General features: G+C 46.0%; 1 protein-coding gene across 4 annotated transcripts in view; it reads left to right on the top strand.

Moving 5' to 3' along the window:
* LOC126535922 (methylmalonic aciduria type A protein, mitochondrial-like) overlaps window positions 1–23,605 on the top strand; it is a 31,974-nt gene that overhangs the window by 499 nt on the left and 7,870 nt on the right. For 2 of the 4 annotated variants that reach the window (XM_072287717.1, XM_050182779.3), the window contains exon 2: window positions 8–130. The exons of 1 other annotated variant lie outside the window; for it this stretch is intronic. In XM_072287717.1, coding sequence (XP_072143818.1) covers window positions 8–130 — 123 coding nt within the window. Of the gene's footprint in view, window positions 1–7; window positions 131–23,605 lie in introns of those variants that run through there. One more of the 4 variants, XM_072287718.1, reaches the window with a different exon arrangement.

Here is a 23,605-nt window from a genome sequence, read left to right as displayed (position 1 = left end):
AACAAAGGCCTCACGGGGCCGCCTGGAACTGGGAAGTCGACGTTTATTGAAACTTTCGGCAAATTCCTCACTGGTTCTGGTCACAAAGTTGCAGTGCTCACAGTGGATCCGTCCTCAGCAGTGACAGGGGGTAAGCTGTTTTCTGGTCTAAGCCGTACTGCGTATTGCTAAACGTGCTCAATGTTGACAGCAAATGCCGTGCCTAATGTAGAATTTGTGATTACGTGCAAGGGTTTGAAATCGAGTTAACCGGGAAGTACATAGCAGTAGGAGAGGTTACGTTTTGTACGGACCGGGACAACTGCTCATAGAGCATGGACTGCCGGTGCTTCTGCTCATAGAGTTTCCTACAAAAATTACTAGAGGGAACTCTGGCGCTAGTGTCTACGGGAGCTGCAACGAGAACGGTTGTCCCAGCATGGGAATTATGGGAAGTACATGGATTTGCCTAAACTTCGTCCTTTTTGGCTTCAAACGGCTTTGTGACTTTTGAAACTCGTCATTTTCAACAGCGTATTCCGTAATAAATAATTAAATAAACATCATTAAAATTGCCCTACGGCAGGATTCGGACACAGGGACTCTAGCACAGGAGCCTGATATTGAAACCATTAAGCCACGAACGCATATGTCCACAAGCGAATGAAACGCCCTTATGAATTTATTGTGGGCATGCCAGTGCCTTGAGACGCTTGGCGCGTTTTGATTTGGCCACCTGGACAAGTTCAATCGCTTCAATTAATAGCAATTGTACGCGTTCCCGGCGTCTTCTGCACTTCGAAGAATATAGATTGCGCTGAAATATACGACAATAAGATTTATATAGCCTAATATACAAAGCTACAAAAACGTCTGAATCCACAAGCACGAAGATGAGACAAATCCATCTACTTCCCATCATTCCCATGGTAGGACAACGACTGCAGCGCCAGAGTTCCCTCTAGTAATTTTTGTAGGAAACTCTATGCTTCTGCTATCTTGTGTCTGTATTTCATGCAGTGAATGCTGTTCTCTAATACCGGTGCCACTTTTGATGGCGACCGAGACCGTTCCGGGTAGAAATTCTCGACCGCGATTGGCTCCCTTTATAGAGTTTTTCAATCAATACCCCAGATGAAAATGTGGCGCTAGTGTCTGCGGGGGTGCTCCTGAGCGTTGCCTCAACCTATATGGGAATGATAGGAAGTACAGGCGTCGGATTGACTTTGATCTTTAGACTAGCGGCGTTTGCTTGCGGCGCAGTAAAAGAAGCTATACTCATATATTATCGCGTGAAACCTAATTTTATTTCTGCAGTATCTCTCATAACGCACAACACATTACATAAGCTTTGCATGACTTTGAAATTGAAGTACAGTTTGCCACATAGTTTCTCACTATAACACCTAAAGCGAAATCTGGCACCAGCGTCTATGGGAGTTTCCTAAGGGGCACTGTACCATCCTGGGAATGATGGTATATGTGTCTGCGAGGCTTGTGTTGGCTGGTATTGTAAGAGGCTTCGCCTAAAATCTGGATATGGCTACACAAATAATGCGTTCTTAAAGTAAAATCTTCATAAAATGTTTCCATTCACGTATATTACATCTTCCAGTGAACTTTACTCACCTACAATGCACAACCAAGCGAAGAAAAGCAAGAACTGATGACAAACTGTTCTAAAGTGAGCACGAATCTTGTTGTCTGTCCTCCAACTTTAGCAGCCCGCTGATACTTTTTACTTTTCATATAATTGTACATGCAACAACAAGTACTCATAGTTAAACAAAACAAGTTCTTGTGTAATAATAAAGCTAAAACAGCTTTTTACGTGCTGTTTTTGTAGAAAATTAATCATTGTGACAGACAGAACGGTGCTTGCCTGGCTCTCCGAGAACGATGCCATTCCAACGTCGCAATATACCGGCATTCCCATGCATACCACAGTGCAGCAGCGCCAGATTTTCCTCTAGGTAATATAGTGAGAAACTCTATGGTTTGCCACCCGGGCACACCAGGATACGCAATTATCTTCCCGATTTAACGCTGAGAATAATTTAATATTTACTTTACAACAGCAATAGCAACTGTGCATGTACTTACATAAAGATACTCATCAAGTATTTATGGAAATAAAAATGTTGTATGGTGAGAAAATGTTGCGCCTTTAAAAGGAATGCTACAAGTGTCGTCTGCTACGATGCCTGCTCACTGCGAATGCGATATTTTTCTCGCAGAGGACAGGCACTTGCGAACTCTCTCGCTTTTTTGAAAGGCTGTGTTGGTTGTCACGATTGCTGAAAGTCTTCAAGTACTCTTAAGCACATCTGCTGCAGTGCTAGCTAGGACGCCTGTGGCCTCCTACGAGTGGCCTCCTTGTCAAGCCACTGGAAGTGCAACTGTCTATGTCTTGTATCAGTAGTGCTTTCCTTTTGCTCTTATGAAGTTTCATAAAGCACGTAATGTTACAGCACCAACCTAACACACTTAAACCAAGGTCAAAACATGTTCCTTGAACGTTTACGATGCCGCCGCTTTCTCATCAGCGCTTCCACACCACACCACGACACAAACATCGGCCCAGCCACTGGCCCAGCATGCTATCGCCACTTCGAGCAACAGAACAAAGGCAGAGAAATTTGTGTCGCACCGTTACATTGCGGGTTATAGCAATTGCACTTGGAGCAAAACCAAAACCGCGAAAAAAATACCTGTAGACTAGTTCGCCAGTCAACAAAATACCAATCCGTAGCCTGTACTTCCCATCATTCCCATGATGGTTGAACGATCGCAGCGCCAGAGTTCCCTCTAGTTATAGTGATATGAAACTTTATGGTTCCCTCCCACGGCTTGCACAGAGGAGCCAATTGCGGGGAATAAATGCTAACCCGATCGGGCTTGATCGTGATCGAAAGTGCCCCGTGTGACACCAGTGTAAGAGTCAACAGGTATAGGCTGGCTTGGGGCATGCTGCTCCATGTGGTGTAATGATAGATGAAAGGAGAGTGAATACTGGCAGCTCTGCGCAAACGGGGTACATAAGACGTGCATGCATCCCTGTTAAATATACATTTTGACAGTGGGAATAGGCGCATAGGAAAAGATACCTCAGATTCTAAAAACTTGGATTGGCAACCTACCAGGCAGAAGTGAAGGAAGATGTAAGCACATTTTTCAGACAGCTGTCATCTGCTAGCTGTTTGCTGTGGTGCTAGCAAAAATCTGCTGAAAGCTCCACAAGCTCCTGGGCAGTTTGGGACTTCCAGTCCATGAGAAACGAAGCAAGATTCTGGCAGCTCTCAGTCTGGTGTGTGGAGCTTCTGAAGATGTCCAGGAATGTTCGGGACAGATAATTGAAGAGCCTCAGTGATGTCCTATGTTTTACAGGATATCTATGTGCTGCTCAGACAGAAAAGGCAGTAGGTTTACAGAAAGTATTTTGGTGAAAATAGGGTTTATGAGTTATCCCAGCAGGCTTTGAATGTTTGGCAGTGCGTAGCGATTGTTTTTTACAGGCCATTACAAGGGCGGCAAAAAACACATCTGGAATTTATTTTCATGGACACATTGTTATTTTCTCCAGTACTTTATGATAGCTTCTATATAATCATGGCAGAGATCAACACTGAGCTTCCGCCAAAATATGTTTATGCATTGATGGCACTGCTGTCTACTTGTGGTTATCCTACAAGTGCACAGTGCAGTATTACTGGACATGGTGTGTCACAAATTCCAACCCACTAGAAACCAAATGTAGTACCAGGTCATGGGATCTGTGTGACCGTTCGCTGGTTTTTTGTTTCTCACCTGTGATAATGGACATAAAGTCCACAGAAAAATGTTCTTCTGGTGTAATGTAAATAGAGACACAAACAAGAACCTTGTTCTTCCAGTTTGGATTGACGTATACACAATAAAATTTAGTCTTCTTAAATTTATTATATGAATGCCATGAGATTGTGTAAAACAAACAAACAAGCAAACAAGACTAAAGAACCTACTAAGTTTTTATATACATTTTTTTGCCTTTAAGAGCATCAAAATATAAAAAATGGCCTCTTAAACAACTGTGCTTGTGAGATCCCGAAGCATTCGCCGAGTATTACAAATTACACTTGATGCACTCGCATATTTAAAGAAAGCTAAATGTGAATATTATCAGAAAGGGTTTGAATACATATCACCCAAGAAAGATATGGAGGATGGTTGATACTCCTACTGGCATAAAAGAAAGAGGTGATATTGTGGAAGTGTGCAAGGAAAATGGTGCTGTGCTTTGAACACCTAGCAAGTGACATGAACTGTCATTTCATCAACGTGGGTGCATGCCGCACATACCACAGTAGTTCCCAAAATAACAAAATTGTTATTTTGCGAATGTTGCAATGCTGTGTAATTATATATCACCTTCCTGACAGTGCCGAGATAGCTAATTTAATAAGTAGCACCCGTTTACGTTGTGTTCCTTTATGTCCTGTCAATTTATGCTGCACAAACTCAGTTTTCAATAACTTAATAAATTTGCTTAAAAATAAAGTTGTTCAAACAGAAATTTCAAACTCATATGAGAATATTAGAGAAAAGTGACCACTCAATACCGAATTTAATATTTTCTTTTTTTTAAAGCAACATGGGAAGACAAAGTTTTGTGTGTGGAAATCGTTAGTAAAAGAAAGAGATTGTGGCTTATACTATATACATTAACACATGCATGTAATACTGTGCGCAATTATATGTCCGGAGAACTGAGGAGCTTGTAAATGTTAAAGCTGCTTTCAGTTATATGGGGCACCATGGCAATCACAGCATCGAAAGAAGGAAACAGCACGTTACCTGACGCCCTCTGTTTGCTCAAGGAGTGAAGTGCACATTGTTTCAAAGGGATGTTAACATAGTGAGACTGGCCAAATAAGACATTTTCATGAAGTCATTTGTAGGCTGCCTAAAAGCAAGGCAGTTTTATTGAATCACTGGAAATTATTGAGTACAAGTTATTTTCCCCATGCTGAGGAAGTGGTGCCCCTGCACGCAACAACTGCGGCTATCCTGCAGCAGAATCATTTTGGAACAGTCCTTGCACTCATTGTTTTGTCTCCCTCGAGACCCCAATAAGTGTTTTTAAAAACCTTATATGTTCGAAAGTAACAAATGTTCGACAACTTCGAATAGCGAGTTCTCGAATTGAATAGCAGAGACGATTTGATTCGTATTTGAAATCTTTAATATTCGCACACTTCTACTGAAGAGTAATGTTGCACCAGACATAGATGAGATCATGGCAGCTGAAGTGAATGTCTGTTGGCGTCCAAGAATCTTGCGGCAATTGTAAGTTGGAAGGGTGATTCCACAGTGTACGAGATGCCCAGACTTTTTTTTTTCCTTTTTGTACAACTCTCTTTTTTATTCCAGGCTTTGTTAGTATGAGGGACACTAAGGAATAAAAAATGTATGAAACATTTATTGTGCTTCAAACAAAAGTTCTGTGTTATGAAAGCTGTAGTGGGTGTATTAATTGATAGCTTATGCATGTCTATGCTTTTTTGTGAGCACCGAGTGTTGAAAGCAAGCCAAATATATTTTACACTACTGAAATAGGGTGTTGTGTAGTGTGTGGTACAGTTTTGCCATCTCTACACGACAACATGGACTGCACGGACAATGGTGGCTGTGATGCCTGCCAGAGGGCATGCCATGTGAACATGTGGACACTCCGGCAGCCGTGAATCCAGCCACTGCTTGTTTTCCATCATTTTACTTGCATGCGCAGTTCGGTGATGCACCTGGAAGGGTAGCTGTGATGAAGTGACGGGCGAGTGGTAGAGCTGTTCATTGTGTAGTGTTGGATTGCCGTCCACTGTGAGAACTATGTCTAACACACTGATCTCCAAGGGCTTCGATCGCATCGGTAGTTCTGACCGTTGGCAAACGGTGGCGCCATTCCCCTGACATGGCGAGAAGCAAAAAGCACTGCAAACTACTGACGAAAAACAGGTTCAGTGCAACGAGTGTTCCAGGTGGGCCTATCTGTAGGAAATAGACTTCAAAACACAATAAGAGGCAGATTCGTTGACGCAGTTTGTGTGCAATCTGTGCACGCAGTGGGCTGCGCTGAGGGCCGAAATCCATGATGCACGGATGGATGCTGCTGGACTCCATGAGCAGGCACAACGCCTCCAGGCGGATTTGGCGCAGCTAAAACTGCATTCTGATCAGAGCCAAACAGGATGCGACCAACAGTGCCAGGCCGAACAGCCTCCAAGAACAACTTTGCGCAGCTAAAAGCGATGTGGGAACAGGGGCAGGGCTAAGGTTGGCCAACAGTGCCTTGCTGGCCGTTCAACGAACCAAGCAGCGGGCCAGAGCCCGAGCCAGGGTCCCGACCAACACCCCTCCCGGCATGATACCCAGGACACCGGAAACAAAGCAGGATGCTAAAAATTGCAGCAGTAAGTCAATGTAGGCATGAAGAGGCCTCGTAAGAGATAGAGCTATTGCACCACCGCAAGGGAAATCCTCGTTTGTGGAGACGGGAATGCTCCACGCATTGCTAAGGCACTATGTTGACAAATTAAAGGTGAGCTCAGTGTGAAAACACGATTCCTAAGAAGGGCAATGATTGTTAAGGCTCAACATTTACTTCAGTGCTACTGGGATGAAGCAGGCAAGAGGGAGAGACTAGCGATTTTACATGTGGGCATGAGTGATGTTAGCAAGAGTGCACAATCAGAGGAGGTGGCCCAGTTTGTGCGCGAATGGATAATTTCATATGCGCCAGAACTGGTGATATGCTCCATCCTCGAAGTTACGTCGCAGGGCAAAGAAGCACAAGCGATGCTGCTGAATACAGAGTTGAAAAGGCTGGGCACGAGCAAGACAGCAAAATTACTGGACCTGTCGGAAGCACTACAGGGAGAAGGCCAGCTGGCTCAACACGCTATCCACTATCTTGCCAAGACCAGCCAAAAGGTAGCCACAGAAGTGACAGAGCTAATTCAGCCTTGTTTAGGGGCCACAAAGAGAGGGCAAAGGCATAGTCGGAGGCAATGCATGCAAGACAAGAATTAGGGACAAGTGCGACTGACATAGGGGACACAGGGGACAACCAACACAGCAGTGGAAACACTGTCGAATCAAACTGGAGACTGGAGAACATTCGCACAGGGGACACCGGCTGGGACTCCGGAGCAGCCCCCACCACCGCGACATGCGCGAGAACATATCCTACAGTTTTCTCTCACAGCAATGTACGCGGGTATACAGGCCAGCTCCTGTTACCCCCAAGCAGCCGAAACCCAACACCTGCTTTACCACTACTGAGGCAACTGCTGAACCCCTACTCGGGCACCGACCTATTCTGCTTGGTAGGTGACTGGGTCCACCACAATATGTCCCTGCAAAGGCCCCTGCAATAGCAGTAAAAACGGGGCACAAGAGACACAGGCATTGAAAAAGAAAGTGGAGGGTCGATTTCAAGGCCAGCTTCTTAAATATGAATGGAGCCCACCACGAGGCAAAATGGGAGGAGCTTTATCGCATGCTGAGTGCAGAGTAGATCTCGCTGTATGTGATGGCCGAGAATAGAGACACCTCCCATACACCCAGAGTAGTGCTGGGCAGGCATGAACAGAGACAGCAGCAGTATAAAAGGTGGAGACGTCAGAGTCCTATGGAGGCAATCTGCATTGGCAGTGTGACATGGGAAACTGCACTGAACATATGTGGATAACTGGAGAGCTGCTTGGTGTGCCTACACCAATTTGTATAGTGTATTTTTCTGTGCGTAATGCCTGTAGCGAAGTCAACAGCCACTTGGTGGAATGCCTGTATGGGGACATCAAGTGAATGGCAAATGACAAGGCTACTTATAGTAGGTGACTTCAATGGCCACCTCTCAGAGTTGGATGCATATACAGATGCAAATGGCAACCATCTTAGATGTCCAAATCACCAGCCTGGGTCCATGCTGTAAAGGACAGTTTATGGACAAAGGTTGAGTCGACATGCGGGTGCGGCAGCATGACATGCATCGATTATGCCTTAGTGTCCCCCCGTCTCTCCGAACTAATGCAGTGCTTGGACATTGACAAGGAAGGCTTACACAGCCTTGGAAGCGATAACAACCGCCTGCGCATAGACTTCAGCCGGGCTCAGCGCAAACAGTGGAACAATCGGGGCACGCCAAATGTGGGAAGTTCCTACCAAACAGTGCTGCTGAACTTGTGGCCACAGAGTTTGAGCAGAGTGGAGAGCGCCGCGCGGCAAAGTTGTACGAGGAACATGTGTCAGTGCTCAGTGAGATAGTGCAACGCCACATGGTACATGGCCAAAAAGCACGAAGAAGAAACGGATGGTAGGACAGAGAAGTTGCAGAGGCATGACGTGCGAGACACCTGGCAAATGAGGAGCATCGACAAGCACTCAAAACTGGAGAGGCAGAGTCCTCCCAAATCACCTGGAAACTCTACTTACAGCTCAAGCGAGCGATGCAGGTGATGGTACAGGCTAAACTTGCGAAGGTGAACGTGCACCGAATGCAGAGCCTCCGGCTGGATGGAAAATAGACTGCGCAGAGTTTCTCGCGATATGTCCTGGTCCTTGGATAGACAGAACCAGTCCTCCGTGCAGATAACAGATATAACAGGCCAGCCAGTCAGAGACCTCAAGGAATGCAAAACTCACCAGGTCAAATGCAGCGGAGCTTTCAAACACAACAGTGCAGTCAGAACTGGTGGACCAAGACGAGGATAGTGGGAGTTCATGCTTTGCACCATTGATCATGCACTATGGTACATCTGCACCCAAACTGTGGCTGGTCAGGACGGCAGCTCAGCATGCCTCACGAAAAGCCTTGGTCCCAACTCAAGGGAACAGCTGGCTGATTTATTCACTGGAACCCCCACTGGAATGGCATTACCTAACGACTGCACCAGGTCTAAGTCCCTCATTCTGAAATGCGGAGGGAAAGCAGAGAAGCTCCCAAGACACAGCTATAGACACGGCTATAACAGTAACAACTGTCCTCACACAGAGTCTTTGTACATGCTTTGAAGGGATGGTTTGAAGGCTGGGCAATATCTGAGCATCGTCTCGCGAAGTTACAGAACGGTTTTCGACAAGGATGGCGCTTGGAAACAGCATCTTTGTCACCACCCAGTGTGTTGAAATAGCAAGAAAGGAAGACCGGTCCTTGATCTGCTGTGCGCTGGATGTAGCGAAGGCCCACGATAGTGTGCCTCACTCGGACCTCTTTGAGCGTCTAGCCGTTTTGTACTTCCCTGCGAAACTGCTAGGCACCATGCAAAGGTTATACTACCACCACATGGTGGCCACCAAATTTGGCTTAATAGAAATTGGGAGGATCAGGGTGAACAGAGGACTGCGTCAGGGTTGCTCCCTTTCGCCACTCTTGTACTTACTGCACATGTCGGGCGTTGAGAGAGCCCTCCTGAAATCTGGCCTGTGCTTTGGTCTGAGGTACACAACAAGTGGCAGGAGCTCCTGCTGATGGCAGCGATTCCTCGCCACCTGCAGAGCCTATTGGACATATGTGCAGCTCAGATGAAGCTCGGCGTTCGATTCAACGCTTAGAAAACCACAGTTGTTCAGTTGGCCGGGAAGTTGGCAGAAGGCATGGTTCTACGATTGGAGGAAGAGGTCCTATAATCCTATAAATTGCTCTATCAGTCAAGTACTTTGGTGTTAACTTGTGCAGCAGCAAGGACTTGTACGGGTTCCACGCAGAGAAACTGGGACAAACTGCTCTTAGAGCCCACTGCATATCGCGACACAGACGCTTATGGGGGTGTAATCGCTTCGCAATGATGAGAGACTTGTGGAAACTGGTTCATGTTCTTGCTCTGACATTTGCAAATGCGGTGGTGTGCCTCTTGGCGAAAGGCCGTGATGTGCTTGAGAGGTGGCAGTGAGAAGTAGGCCGTATAGCTGTTGGATGCCATGGAACTGTGGCTAATGAGGCCGTCCAGAGCAATTAAGTTGGTCTAGTTTTTCTGCATGGGAGGCCTCAAGCAAGCTGGCTTTCTACAATTGCCTGCTGCATATACATTGCGACAGGTGGGTAAGGAGAGTCTTTGACTACTTGTCGGCAACCTGTCCTCGCATGCAGTGGACGCGGCAGGTATACCACTTGGAGCAAAAGTACAGCTTCATATGAGAGCCCATACTGGTGGAATTGGTCGGAGCCTACGCCAAGGCAGTGCAACAAAGAGTCCGGGACATGGAGGACGCAGCATGACAACAGACATTAGTCCATAAAGAGACTCTGTCTTTCTATTGCCAACACAAGAGCTCCATCAAAGCTGTCCACCTTTTAGAACAATAGTGTCAGGAGCACCCTGCCTTTCGATGCTAGAGCAGGGACGCTGCGCACTCTTGACGTGGCAACCTGTGTTCGATACAACAGTGATGCGTGTGTTGTGCCACTCCTGTGGGAACTTGGATGAAACAATCGAGCATTTGGTGCTTCAATGTGACGAGCTTGGTGAGTCTTGTGTCTGAGACAGTGTTAGCAGTAGCGCTCGGCTTCGATGTCTCTGAGGGTGATGTGCAGGCTGTGGCAGTGTCCAGAACTAAGCGAAGCCTTGAACATTGGAGGACAGCAACACTGCAGAGCAGGTGGTTGCCAACAGCATCAGTGGAAGACCGGGGGAGAACTGTCCATGGCAACGTGGGTGTGCGTTGAGGGCACGAAGTCAGCCACTCTTCCTGGAACACACCTTTGTATTTTTTTTTTCTTCCAGTTTGCCCAGCCATCATAGTAGTGGCCACTTATTCCAAAGGGAAAGGCACCACTTCATCACCAACTTCTAGAGTCACTGGACTCTAATGATGAATTCGGCAAATTGTACCGAGGTGCGCCGGTGCGATATGCTGAAGTCGCCATAACTTGTTCTCCCCCTCTGGCCACCACCAGAGCCAGACAACGGCACCAGCCCTTGCCACGCAGCCTGCACCTTCATCATGTAACCATTACATCACGTAACCATAAAGTGTGCATTGGGATTGGAGGCATGAACAGGATGGGATACCCACGCACCGTCTTCTTCGTAATGCAGTTCCTATCCAGGCAGGTGGGTCATGCAGATGGCTCAGTTCTTCAGTGGATCAACAGGACAACCACCTATGCCTTGGCTCTAGAAACAACTGCAGATCTTCCAGCTAATCTGCCCATGCGGATGAATTTTATTGAAGGTGAACGAACACAGCTGGCCAGCAGACCTATTTCTATACAACTGCGCAGGCGCAACTTCGACTGAATCGACATCATTGATAAAGCTAAACACTGCGCAGAATTTCTTCAGTGGGCTACAGGATGGGATACCATGCACCCTCTTCTTCATAATGCAGTTCCTATCCATGTGGGTGAGTCACCCGGATGGCTCGGCTCTTCAGCAGACTGATGGGAGAACCGCCTATGCCTCGGCTCCAGAAATGACTGCAGGTCTTCCAGCCGATCCGCCAGAGCGGATGAAGTTAATTCAAGGCGAATGCAGCTGGCCAGTGGACCTAGTTTCATACAATTGCTTAGGCGCAACTTCGACTGAATAATCGACATCATTGGTAAAGCTAAACGCTGTGCAAAACTTTTTCGGTGGGCCTGGAGGCACGAACAGGATGGTATACCCACGCACTCTCTCTTCTTTGTAATGCAGGTAAATAATTTTACTAAATTGCCTTACGAGTGTTTTAAATCGAGTAAACCCTGTATCATCGTGATACCAAGCCCCAGAGCACTGTTTGAACCATTCTCTTCTTTGTTAATGCTCTGCGGCGACGTCGAGATGAATCCCAGACGTTCTAAAATGATCTACTAAAAGACCTTCTAAAAACAGTCAAGGGTCTTAACGAACGTTCAATCGATATAGAATACATGCAACAGGCAATGTCTTCAACTATCTCAGAAATAAAGACTGAGCAGTGCACCATTAGTGATGCTGTAACCAACATCAAGGAAAGGCTAGAGATGGTTGAAAGTAGAACTGCTGTGATCGGTCAATGGCAAAGACGTTCATGCGCTAGAACAGTCTGTCAAATGTACTGGAAAAGAAATAGTCATGCATCATTTGAGACTAGATAACGCAGAGGACCGCACTCATCGCGACAATCTTGCATTCTATGGCATATCTGATGTGGCAGCAGAAAACACAGCAATCAGAGCCAAAGATATCACAAGCAATTGATAACCTCATAAAAGCTACTGTACCTGATGAAAGGATATCCCGTGCACACAGAATCGGACACTTTGACCCATCCTGGCCGCTAATCATGAAATTTACCAATAGTAAAATTAAAACTGACTCTTTTGAAAAGTCACATGCTCGAAGGCAATAACATAGGCGTTAGTGAATATTTCTGCCCAAAGGCTTGCAACTTATGGACGAAATTAATCGAGTATGGCAAGAACCTCAAGAAACCATGTAAACTAAGGCATAAGAGGCTACTGGTCAACAGGAAATCCTATCAATGTAATGCTGTCGATGACAGTGTTTATGAAGTTCTTCCGTCAATGAGTGCCGTTAGAGAATGAAGTCTCTCACCATGTTCACTTCGCTCAGGTCACACTCGCCCTTCCGCAAAGAAATAGGCAAACGAGAGGGGTGGCGGCCACACACCTGCACCATCAGTCGTCTTGATACTAAATGCCAACATACGTAGTATTATACCAAAGAGACAAACTAAGTAGCGTAATTAGTGACACAAATTCAAACATAATAGTGTTAACCGAAATGTGGTTAACAAACGAAATATCTAACTCTGAGCTTATTTATTCAAATCGCAAATATGCTGTCTACCGCAACGACCGAAGACAGAACTGGCGGTGGTGTGATACTGGCAATAGATGAAAACATAAATTCGTTTTGTGTATCTCTATATACAGATTTAGAATTGTGGTGCTGTGTTACCATCAACTACAGGAATCTCATTATCGGTGTCTGTTATCGCCCTCCTACTTGCCCAAGTCCATTCTGCGACAGCCTACATGATTCTTTGCATCAAGTCAGAGTTTGTTTTCCTGGAGCAGAAATTATATTAATCGATGGTTTCAACTTCCTGCAAATCAACTGGACATGTGCATTCCCCTTCTCGCAGCGCTATTGCACACAATCTGAACACTTTATCACATTATGTTCTGACTTTGGTTTCTTCCAGGCAGTTGCTTTAACAACATGTGTAACGCATAATACTTCATCACTTCTTGACATAGTGCTAATGTCATCTATTGATAATACTTCAGCGATAACACACTTACTTAGTTTGAGTGATCAGAACATCTTGCATTTGACGCTTAAATCAACATCACCATTCAGCGAAATTTTAAACTGCGCGAAGAAGACGGGACATGAACAGAAACGCTTTGTGTGTGCGTCTATGTTTCGGTTCATGCCCCCATCTTCGTCGCGCAGTTTAAAATTTTTCTGAATCTATGGACTGACCAGCCCAACAAGCGTTACTTAAACACGACCATCCCAATGTAAAACCTCTAAAATTATCATGGATTATAAGAAAGCCAGCTACTCAGCCATAAACGCCGAACTCCTTACTTTCATTGAAAATTTATTATCTTAATACTATCTCGAACACACCGTTGAAACAAACTGGTGCATATTTAAAAGCAAGATTCAAGAAACTATCAATCGTTATATCCCCCTACGACATGTGTGCAGTAGCAACTCAGCTCCTTGGTTCAATACTCAGCTTAAGCAACTAAATAACAAGAAAAAGTGGCTATAGCGAAACGCTAAAAAAAAATTAGCACGCTGGATCGTTGGTTGTCTTGTAAAGAAATTGCTGCAGAATACCTATCCATACAAAGAACAACCAAATTCAACTTTATTAATAGTACTCTTCCTAATACAGCCTAACCTACTTATAACGATACCAGTTTTAACAATATATCGGTTGTAACAATGAAAAGCTGCTGCACCATCAACATTTGTATGTTTTCCATAGAGAAATAGCCCACTTACTACAATGTAGTAACAGTAACAGTAATGTAGTACGCTGCCATCTAAAAGTCTCTCAATGAAGCGGGTGCACTGCTCCGTGGACTCTGAGATATTTACGCGCTGGCGTGCGCACATGGCGGACGCCGCCTCTAGTCTGTCCATTGTAGAAATGCTGGAAAAGGGGTTTGTTTGAGTTTTTGCGCAACAAAATTATGTTTTCTCGTATATTCAAATTACAGTCTGAGAGCTATCATGTCTGTAGGTTGGGTGTAAGTCGTAGTTTACGATTTTTCCCACGTATTTTAGCTTGAGAAATTTAATTAGTTCAGTGAATTTCTTGCATCACATGAACGGCCTGGGTATGTGTGCTTTGAAAATCTTTTTGCTGATGCGACATGTGACGCCGGACTTTCTGCGACACAGGCTCGTTAACACCTTCGCGTTACTATCGCGGTGCGCAAGAACACAGCGAGCGAGGACCATGAAACTGCCCACGCCGACCAATGCTCGCTTCCCGATAACTGTATTAAACTAAACTTCAGGAAGCAAGCTGGCGCTGGCGCGGAGGTGGGCGTGCACGGAGACCGTTGAAGGTGAGGGAGTTGAGAGGGAGGCCGAGGGGAGCGTAGTTGCGAGGAAGTGCGGAAGGGAAGCAGACTTGCTTTCCTGCCAGCTTGATGGATGGCGCTAATTACCTCTGCCACAGAAGCAGCGGACTTGCTGAGGCTGGACTGGGCCTCTGCGGCTGCTTCCATCTGCGGGCTCGCATGGTTTTTCCTTCGTCTGCCGACAAATCGGCGCTGTGTTTACGTTTTTTGTCCTGCGTTCTTAACGCGAGTAATGTCTTTTCAAGATGACGAAGTCGTTTCCACTGATCATAATCATGTTGGTGCGCTCCCTTCTGTTGCGGCGTTGCTGCATTGAAAAGACAAGCAGAATGAGGTACTGGGTGTCACCTCCGCGTTCTTGTATTCAGGATCTGTTGTTAGGAATGGCCGACCGGGGTGGCAACGTGCCAGCTATTTCAGCCCGCTGCACGTGCTTCGACCGGCCCGCGGTGGCGGTGCCCTTCAGAGGACGAGCGAGGATGACAACGCTAACCGACCATGCGCCGCCTTTGGAGGATCGGTGACGACAGCAGGGCTGGCCACGTTTGGCGCCCTGTGCATTGTTGGTTAATTTGCCGGGTCGTCATGGTCTCTCTGCGGCAGGGGGAGCCTCCCTGGCAAAAGGGTGCTTTGCAGTACGGGGGCCCCAGGATTCGTCACAGTCTGCTGACACATGTGGCGACTACAGGAAAAAGGCAGCTCTGGAATTTAGCGGCGCCGGCTGGTGTCGGGCGTGACCAGCTGACTACGGGGACGCCAGACAATGGATACCACGACGACTGCGCTGCAAAGGTCGTCTGCCCTCGAAGAGAGCACTGAAACCTGTGCGGCACTGAAACCTGTGTGGCACGTGTGTGTGAACCCTCCTTCTCTCAAAGGCGACCACGAGGACTTTCTACGATGACGTCAAACGGAGTGGTTATAAGCGGCTGTAATCGGCTGCTAGTATCGTGCTCGAGATGTACTCGTGAGCTGTGTGCTCGTTTGCTGTATGCTTCGTCTTGCGGGCTCCATTTGGGAGTCACACTAGACTGTGTAAATGTATCCCATGTTCAACTGTAAGTTACATGTAAATAAACCCTGCTCGCCTAGTCCTGTCACCCCAAGTTCCTCCGATCGTCCTACAAGCGCGACTCCAAAATCTTACAAATGGTGGCAGCGGCGAGATCGTCTCCAAAACCTTACACTGTCTTGTACAGAATCGGACATGGCTTGCTGTTTCCAACAACCTTTTCATTGTGATATCTCGGTTTAGACTCGTCATTGTAAAAAAACAAGCACAAAACGAGACCAAACCAAGCCAACCAAAACATGCGAGAGCTGACGCGAACAGACGATAGTGTGAAACAAGCGGATCAGCTGTACCAGATGCGAGTATGAATAGAGCAGTCGGGCACCGGTTTCCTGCGCATTCGTCACTGTAGGGACCACTCTTATTGGTCTCCTCCGTTCGCAGCGCGTGTTTTGCCGTTAGTGCGGCTGGGGCACTTCGGCGCGACACAGAAACCTTGCCATTTGAGAGAGGGCGAAATTTCCGCTACGGTTTTTTTTTATTTTTTTTTATTTGTGCGCAGCTTTGAAGGGTCTCTCCTGAGCTCTTCTTCTGTACTGGTTGGAGGTGCCACCGCATGATTTGGCTTGCTGCTCGGAGCGTGGTATGTTCGAATTAACCATCGCAAATGCTTGCACATTCTAATTACCGGGGGTTTTCGCCCATTGAAATACACATAACTTTGGCGAGACCATAGCGTGAGTTCGAATAAACTGGCAGTTCAAATTAACGAGATTTGACTGTAACTCTAAATTTTTTAAGAGCACTAAGGAATACTCTTCTATCATATTAGAATGCATTTTCGTCAAATCACTTACTACTGGATCACTACCAATAGATTGAAAAACAGGGAAAGTTATCATCATCATCATCAGCCTGGTTATGCCCACTGCAGGGCAAGGCCTCTCCCATACTTCTCCATCTACCCCGGTCATGTACTAATTGTGGCCATGTTGTCCCTGCAAACTTCTTAATCTCATCCGCCCACCTAACTTTCTGCCGCCCTCTGCTGCCTTTCCTTCCCTTGGAATCCATTCCGTAACTCTTAATGACCATCGGTTATCTTCCCTCCTCATTACGTGTCCTGCCCATGCCCATTTCTTTTTCTTGATTTCAACTAAAATATCATTAACTCGCGTTTGTTCCCTCACCCAATCTGCTCTTTTCTTATTCCTTAACGTTATACCAATCATTCTTCTTTCCATAGCTTGTTGCGTCGTCCTCAATTTAAGTAGAACCCTTTTCGTAAGCCTCCAGGTTTCTGCCCCGTACGTGAGTACTGGTAAGACACAGCTGTTATAAACTTTTCTCTTGAGGGATAATGGCAACCTGCTGTTCATGATCTGAGAATGCCTGCCAAACGCACCCCAGCCCATTCTTCTGATTATTTCAGTCTCATGATCCGGATCCGCAGTCACTACCTGTCCTAAGTAGATGTATTCCCTTACCACTTCCAGTGCCTCACTACCTATTGTAAACTGATGTTCCCTTCCGAGACTGTTAAACATTACTTTAGTTTTCTGCAGATTAATTTTTAGACCCACCCTTCGGCTTTGCCTCTCCAGGTCAGTGAGCATGCATTGCAGTTGGTCCCCTGAGTTACTAAGCAAGGCAATATCATCAGCGAATCGCAAGTTACTAAGGTATTGTCCATTAACTCTTATCCCCAATTCTTCCCATTCCAGGTCTCTGAATAGCTCCTGTAATCACGCTGTCAATAGCATCGGAGAGATCGTATCTCCCTGCCTGACGCCTTTCTTTATTGGGATTTTGTTGCTTTCTCTACGGTGGCTGTGGAGCCGCTATAGATATCTTTCAGTATTTTTACAAACGGCTCGTCTACACCCTGATTACACAATGCCTTCATGACTGCTGAGGTTTGGACTGAATCAAATGCTTTCTCGTAATCAATAAAAGCTATATATAAAGGTTGCTTATATTCCGCACATTTTTCTATCACCTGATTGATAGTGTGAATATAGTCTATTGTTGAGTAGCCTTTACGGAATCCTGCCTGGTCCTTTGGTTGACGGAAGTCTAAGGTGTTCCTGATTCTATTTGCAATTACCTTAGTAAATACTTTGTAGGCAACGGACAGTAAACTGATCGGTCTATAATTTTTCAAGTCTTTGGCGTCCCCTTTCTTATGGATTAGGATTATGTTAGCGTTTTTCCAAGATTCCGGTACGCTCGAAGTCATGAGGCCTTGCGTATACAGGGTGGCCAGTTTCTCTAGAACAATCTCCCCACCATCCTTCAACAATTCTGCTGTTACCTGATCCTCCCCAGCTGCCTTCCCCCTTTGCATAGCTCCCAAGGCTTTCTTTACTTCTTCCGGTGTTATCTGTGGGATTTCGAATTCCTCTAGACTGTTCTCTCTTCCATTATCGTCGTGGGTGCCACTGGTACTGTATAAATCTCTATAGAACTCCTCAGCCACTTGAACTATCTCATCCATATTAGTAATGATATTGCCGGCTTTGTCCCTTAATGCATACATCTGATTCTTGCCAATTCCTAGTTTCTTCTTCACTGCTTTTAGGCTTCCTCCGTTCCTGAGAGCATGTTCAATTCTATCATATTATACTTCCTTATGTCAGCTGTCTTACGCTTGTTGATTAACTTAGAAAGTTCTGCCAGTTCTATTCTAGCTGTAGGGTTAGAGGCTTTCATACATTGGCGTTTCTTGATCAGATCTTTCGTCTTCTGCGATAGCTTACTGGTATCCTGTCTAACGAAGTTACCACCGACTTCTATTGCACACTCCTTAATGATGCCCACAAGATTGCCGTTCATTGCTTCAACACTAAGGTCCTCTTCCCGAGTTGAAGCCGAATACCTGTTCTGTAGCTTGATCTGGAATTCCTCTATTTTCCCTCTTACCGCTAACTAATTGATCGACTTCTTATGTACCAGTTTCTTCTGTTCCCTCCTCAGGTCTAGGCTAATTCGAGTTCTTACCATCCTATGGTCACTGCAACGCACCTTGCTGAGCACGTCCACATCTTGTATGATGCCAGGGTTAGCGCAGAGTATGAAGTCTATTTCATTTCTAGTCTCGCCGTTCGGGCTCCTCCACGTCCACTTTCGGCTATCTCGCTTGCGGAAGAAGGTATTCATTATCCGCATATTATTCTGTTCCGCAAACTCTACTAATAGCTCTCCCCTGCTATTCCTAGTGCCTATGCCATATTCCCCCACTGCCTTGTCTCCAACCTGCTTCTTGCCTACCTTGGCATTGAAGTCGCCCATCAGTATACTGTATTTTGTTTTGACTTTGCCCAACGCCGATTCCACGTCTTCATAGAAGGTTTCGACTTCCTCGCCATCATGACTGGATGTAGGGGCGTAGACCTGTACAACCTTCATTTTATACCTCTTATTAAGTTTCACAACAAGACCTGCCACTCTCTCGTTAATGCTATAGAATTCCTGTATGTTACCAGCTATGTTCTTATTAATCAGGAATCTGACTGCTAGTTCTCGTCTCTCCCCTAAGCCCCGGTAGCACAGGACGTGCCTGCTTTTTAGCACTGTATATGCTTCTTTTGGCCTCCTAACTTCACTGAGCCCTATTATATCCCATTTGCTGCCCTCTAATTCCTCCAATAGCACTGCTAGACTCGCGTCACTAGATAACGTTCTAGCGTTAAACGTTGCCAGGTTCGTATTCCAATGGCGGGCTGTCCGGAGCCAGGGATTCTTAGCACCCTCTGCAGCGTCACAGGTCTGACCGCCGCCGTGGTCAGTTGCTTCGCAGCTGCCGGGGTTTGATTGTTGTGTTCATATAGGAGGTTGTGGCCAAGTACTGCACCAGGGTGGCCAATCCTGCTCTGGAGAGGGAGTGCGTTACCGGTTCTGGTCACCGGGATCAGGCCACACTCCAGGCCTGTTTATGCAATTTTATCAACACGCGGATTTTCTTTTTTTTTTTTAAGCCGGTGGAAAATTGCACGCCACCGGAATTCGAACCACGGACCTCTTGCACGCGAGGCGGGTGTTCTACCTCTACGCCACCGCTGCAACCCAAACGCTTCAAACGAACGAAAGTTATACCGATTCATAAATCCAGTGATACGCCTAACCCTCGTAGTTACAGACCACTGTCACTTATTTCAGTACCATACAAAATAATGGAACATGTCCTATACTCGCATCTTGGACGCTTTCTTGAGAACAATACTTTTTTTACTCCCATTTCAACACAGATTTCACAAGACATTTTCGTGTGACACTCAACTTCCGTTGTTCACTATTGCTTTACATAACAATACTGATTCTAGTTTTCTTACTGACTGCGTATTCCTTGACTTTGCTGAAGCTTTTGGCAAACTACTGTCTCCTCTTACATAAATTACAAATAGGTCACCTTAAAATGGATCACCTTAAAATGGATTACCTTAAAAGAGGAATTGGCTGCAGAGGTGGCGAACCTGAGCACTCATGAGGTGAGAGCATAAGAGTTAATGGGCAATTTGGCACAAATTACCTCAACGCCGTTCCTCGGAGCCATGAGGAGCAGGAAAGAAAAAAGGCCCCTACCACCATGCCGAAAAATAAACTCGTGCTACAGCTGCGGTGGTTCACATAATCGAGAGAACATCCGTTTTCGAGATGCAAAATGTTGTTTTTGCAAACGGGTTGGCCACATTGAGCAGGTGTGCCACATGAAGCAGCAGCATGATGCAAGCGCAGCTCCAACGCCTACTAGGAACTCCGTGAGCACGAGCACATCACATGAAGCATATTACACAAACCACTTGTCACCTCTACAAACTTCGGCGACACGGAAGAGGTGCATAACCAGGTCAATCAAGAGCAAACAATGCATGATGGAAGTCGACTCTGCATAAGAGTTTTTCATAATTTCGGAGCATACTTACAGCAAGCTTGTTGAGGGAACTCTGAGCCTTTTATTGCATTTGATTCGAGACTCTCAGACGTACAAGGCAATGCCGTGAAGATACAAGGTGCGTGCCACGTTCATGTCGAATATCGTGACTTCAAGGAACTCCTCAAGCTCCTGGTGGCACAAGGTCACCGAACAAGCCTGCTGGGAATGGATTAATTCGAGCGCTTGGAAATTAACTTGTAGATGTGTACAGTGTGGATGGGTTGACAGTGGAATGCGTGCTGGAGAAGTTTCATTGTGTATTCAGTGCGGGACTAGGAAAATTGAATGGCCCACCTGTCTCACTTCACTTGGATCCTACTGTCACACCAATACGGATGAAACCTCGATGAGTCCCCTTCGCACTCAAGCCAAAGATTGATGCAGAGCTTGACCGTCTCATTGAGCAAGGAATCTTGGAGCCAGCAACTGAACCAAAATGGGAAACACCTATAGTGACACCCGTTAAGGCAAATGGAGACATACTAATATGTGGTGATTAAGAATGTACAATCAACAAAGCACTATCACATCACCCATACCCCATTCCTATCCTGCAACATCTAGCCTCACTGTCTGGGGGACGCATATTCGCAAAGCTGGACCCTGCACAGGTGTACCAGTAGCTGGCAGCTGATGAGGCTGCAGCTGACGCACAAACCATCACAATTCACCAGGGAGCTTTCCGAGTTAGGAGGTGACAGTTTGGCGTGAGTGTTGCACCTGGAATATTCCAGAACTTCATGGATGACCTCCTGAAGGGAATTCCAGGAGTGGTTCCTTATTTTGACGACATTCTTATATCAGCCAGAACGGAAGAAGAGCTGGCTCGGCTCATGATTTGCTAAGCCGCATTGCTATGTTGGCCTCTGTGTAAAAAGTGAGATATGCTATTTTGGTGTATCTGAGATAAAATTTCTCGGATTCATGATCGACAAAGAAGGCCATCAATGGAAAAGGTGATGGCGATCCACAATGTACCAGACCCAGCTAACAAGAAGGACTTGCAAGCCTACATGGGCCGTCTAAACTTCTACCGCACCTTCCTAAAGAACAAGGCAACCGAACCGTTTCATTTCATCATGACCAAGCTCATCATGGCTCATCACAACCAAGCTTTCAGGAAATCAAAGCTATTATGATCAGAAAACTTGTTGCATCATTTTGACAAGGACAGACCTCTTGTGATAACATGTGGCCATATGGCATTGGAGCTGTGCTCAGCCACAAACTAAAGGGTGGTTGTGAAGCCCCTGTTGCCTTCTATTCAAGAACACTGACAGCTACAGAAATAAATTATGCACAGATTGATGAGGAGTCCCTGGCTGGTGTCAAGCGTTAAGAAGATTCATGACCACGTCTATGGGCAAAGGTTTGAGATTGCCACAGACCATAAACCGCTGCTGGGCCTGTTCATGCCCTCAGAGCAGACACCTGAAATTTTATCTCCAAGAAAAATGTGTACGACCATGTTTTGACTCATCGTTCCGGAAAGGAAATACAAAATGCTGACGCACTGAGCTGCCTGCCCCTCACTGTTCCAGAGTTTCTAGTACCACTGCCCTTAGAGGTTTTGTTCCTGAAAGACGCGCCCAACCCTCCACTTCATGCTGAGGACATCGCAGGAATGACAACATAACACCCTAATCTGTCCCATGTCCTGAACTGGACTTTGATAGGATGGCAGTTAGCCAATGCAGAGCCGGAATTTCAACCATTCAGGATCAGGCAGCATGAGTTGTCAGTGCACAAAGGGTGTATCCTCCGGGGCAATCGAATTGTGATACTGGAAAAGGGCAGGAAGGTGATCTTTGAAGCCTTCCACACAGCTCATCCAGAAATTGTATGTATGAAGGCTCTTGCTCGAAGTTACGTGTGGTGGCCTACATCATCATCATCATCATCATCATCATCAGCCTGGTTACGCCCACTGCAGGGCAAAGGCCTCTCCCATACTTCTCCAACTGCCCCGGTCATGTGCTAATTGTGGCCATGTTGACCCTCCAAACTTCCTAATCTCATCTGCCCACCTAACTTTCTGTCGCCCCCTGCTATGCTTCCCTTCCCTCAGAATCCAGTTCATCCAGCCCATGCCCATTTCTTTTTCTTGATTTCAACTAAGATGTCATTAACGCGCGTTTGTTCCCTCACCAAATCTGCTCTTTTCTTATCCCTTAATGTTACACCTATCATTCTTCTTTCCATAGCTCGTTGCGTCGTCCTCAATTTAAGTAGAACCCTTTTCGTAAGCCTCCAGGTTTCTGCCCCGTACGTGAGTACTGGTAAGACACAGCTGCTATAAACTTTTCTCTTGAGGGATAATGGCAACCTGCTGTTCATGATCTCAGAATGCCTGCCAAACGCACCCCAGCCCATTCTTATTCTTCTGATTATTTCACTCTCATGATCCGGATCAGCAGTCACTACCTGTCCTAAGTAGATGTATTCCCTTACCACTTCCAGTGCCTCACTACCTATTGTAAACTGTTGTTCCCTTCCGAGACTGTTAAACATTACTTTAGTTTTCTGCAGATTAATTTTTAGTCCCACCCTTCTGCTCTGCCTCTCCAGGTCAGTGAGCATGCATTGCAGTTGGTCCCCTGAGTTACTAAGCAAGGCAATATCATCAGCGAAGCGCAAGTTACTTAGGTATTCTCCATTTACTCTTATCCCCAATTCTTCCCAATCCAGGTCTCTGAATACCTCCTGTAAACATGCCGTGAATAGCATTGGAGAGATCGTATCTCCCTGCCTGACGCCTTTCTTTATAGGGATTTTGTTGCTTTCTTTATGGAGGACTACAGTGGCTGTGGAGCCGCTATAGATACTCGAAGTACAAGGGCGCCCGTCTTGTCGTTTGTGTTTCTTCCTAAGTCCTGTTCTTCTGCGCCTTGCCTTACGTACTTCGAGCATGAACCAACTAGCCCAAGCAAGAGTTTTACTTGAGCTATAGATACCTTTCAGTATTTTTACGTACGGCTCGTCTACACCCTGATTCCGCAATGCCTCCATGACTGCTGAGGTTTCGACTGAATCAAACGCTTTCTCATAATCAATGAAAGCTACATATAATGGTTGGTTATATTCCGCACATTTCTCTATCACCTGATTG

Source organism: Dermacentor andersoni, chromosome 4 (genome assembly GCF_023375885.2).
Source record: "Dermacentor andersoni chromosome 4, qqDerAnde1_hic_scaffold, whole genome shotgun sequence".
In the NCBI taxonomy this organism is placed as follows: Eukaryota; Metazoa; Arthropoda; class Arachnida; order Ixodida; family Ixodidae; genus Dermacentor; species Dermacentor andersoni.
Note: the sequence above shows the minus strand (reverse complement) of the source record. Positions and strands in the feature narration are given on the sequence as shown.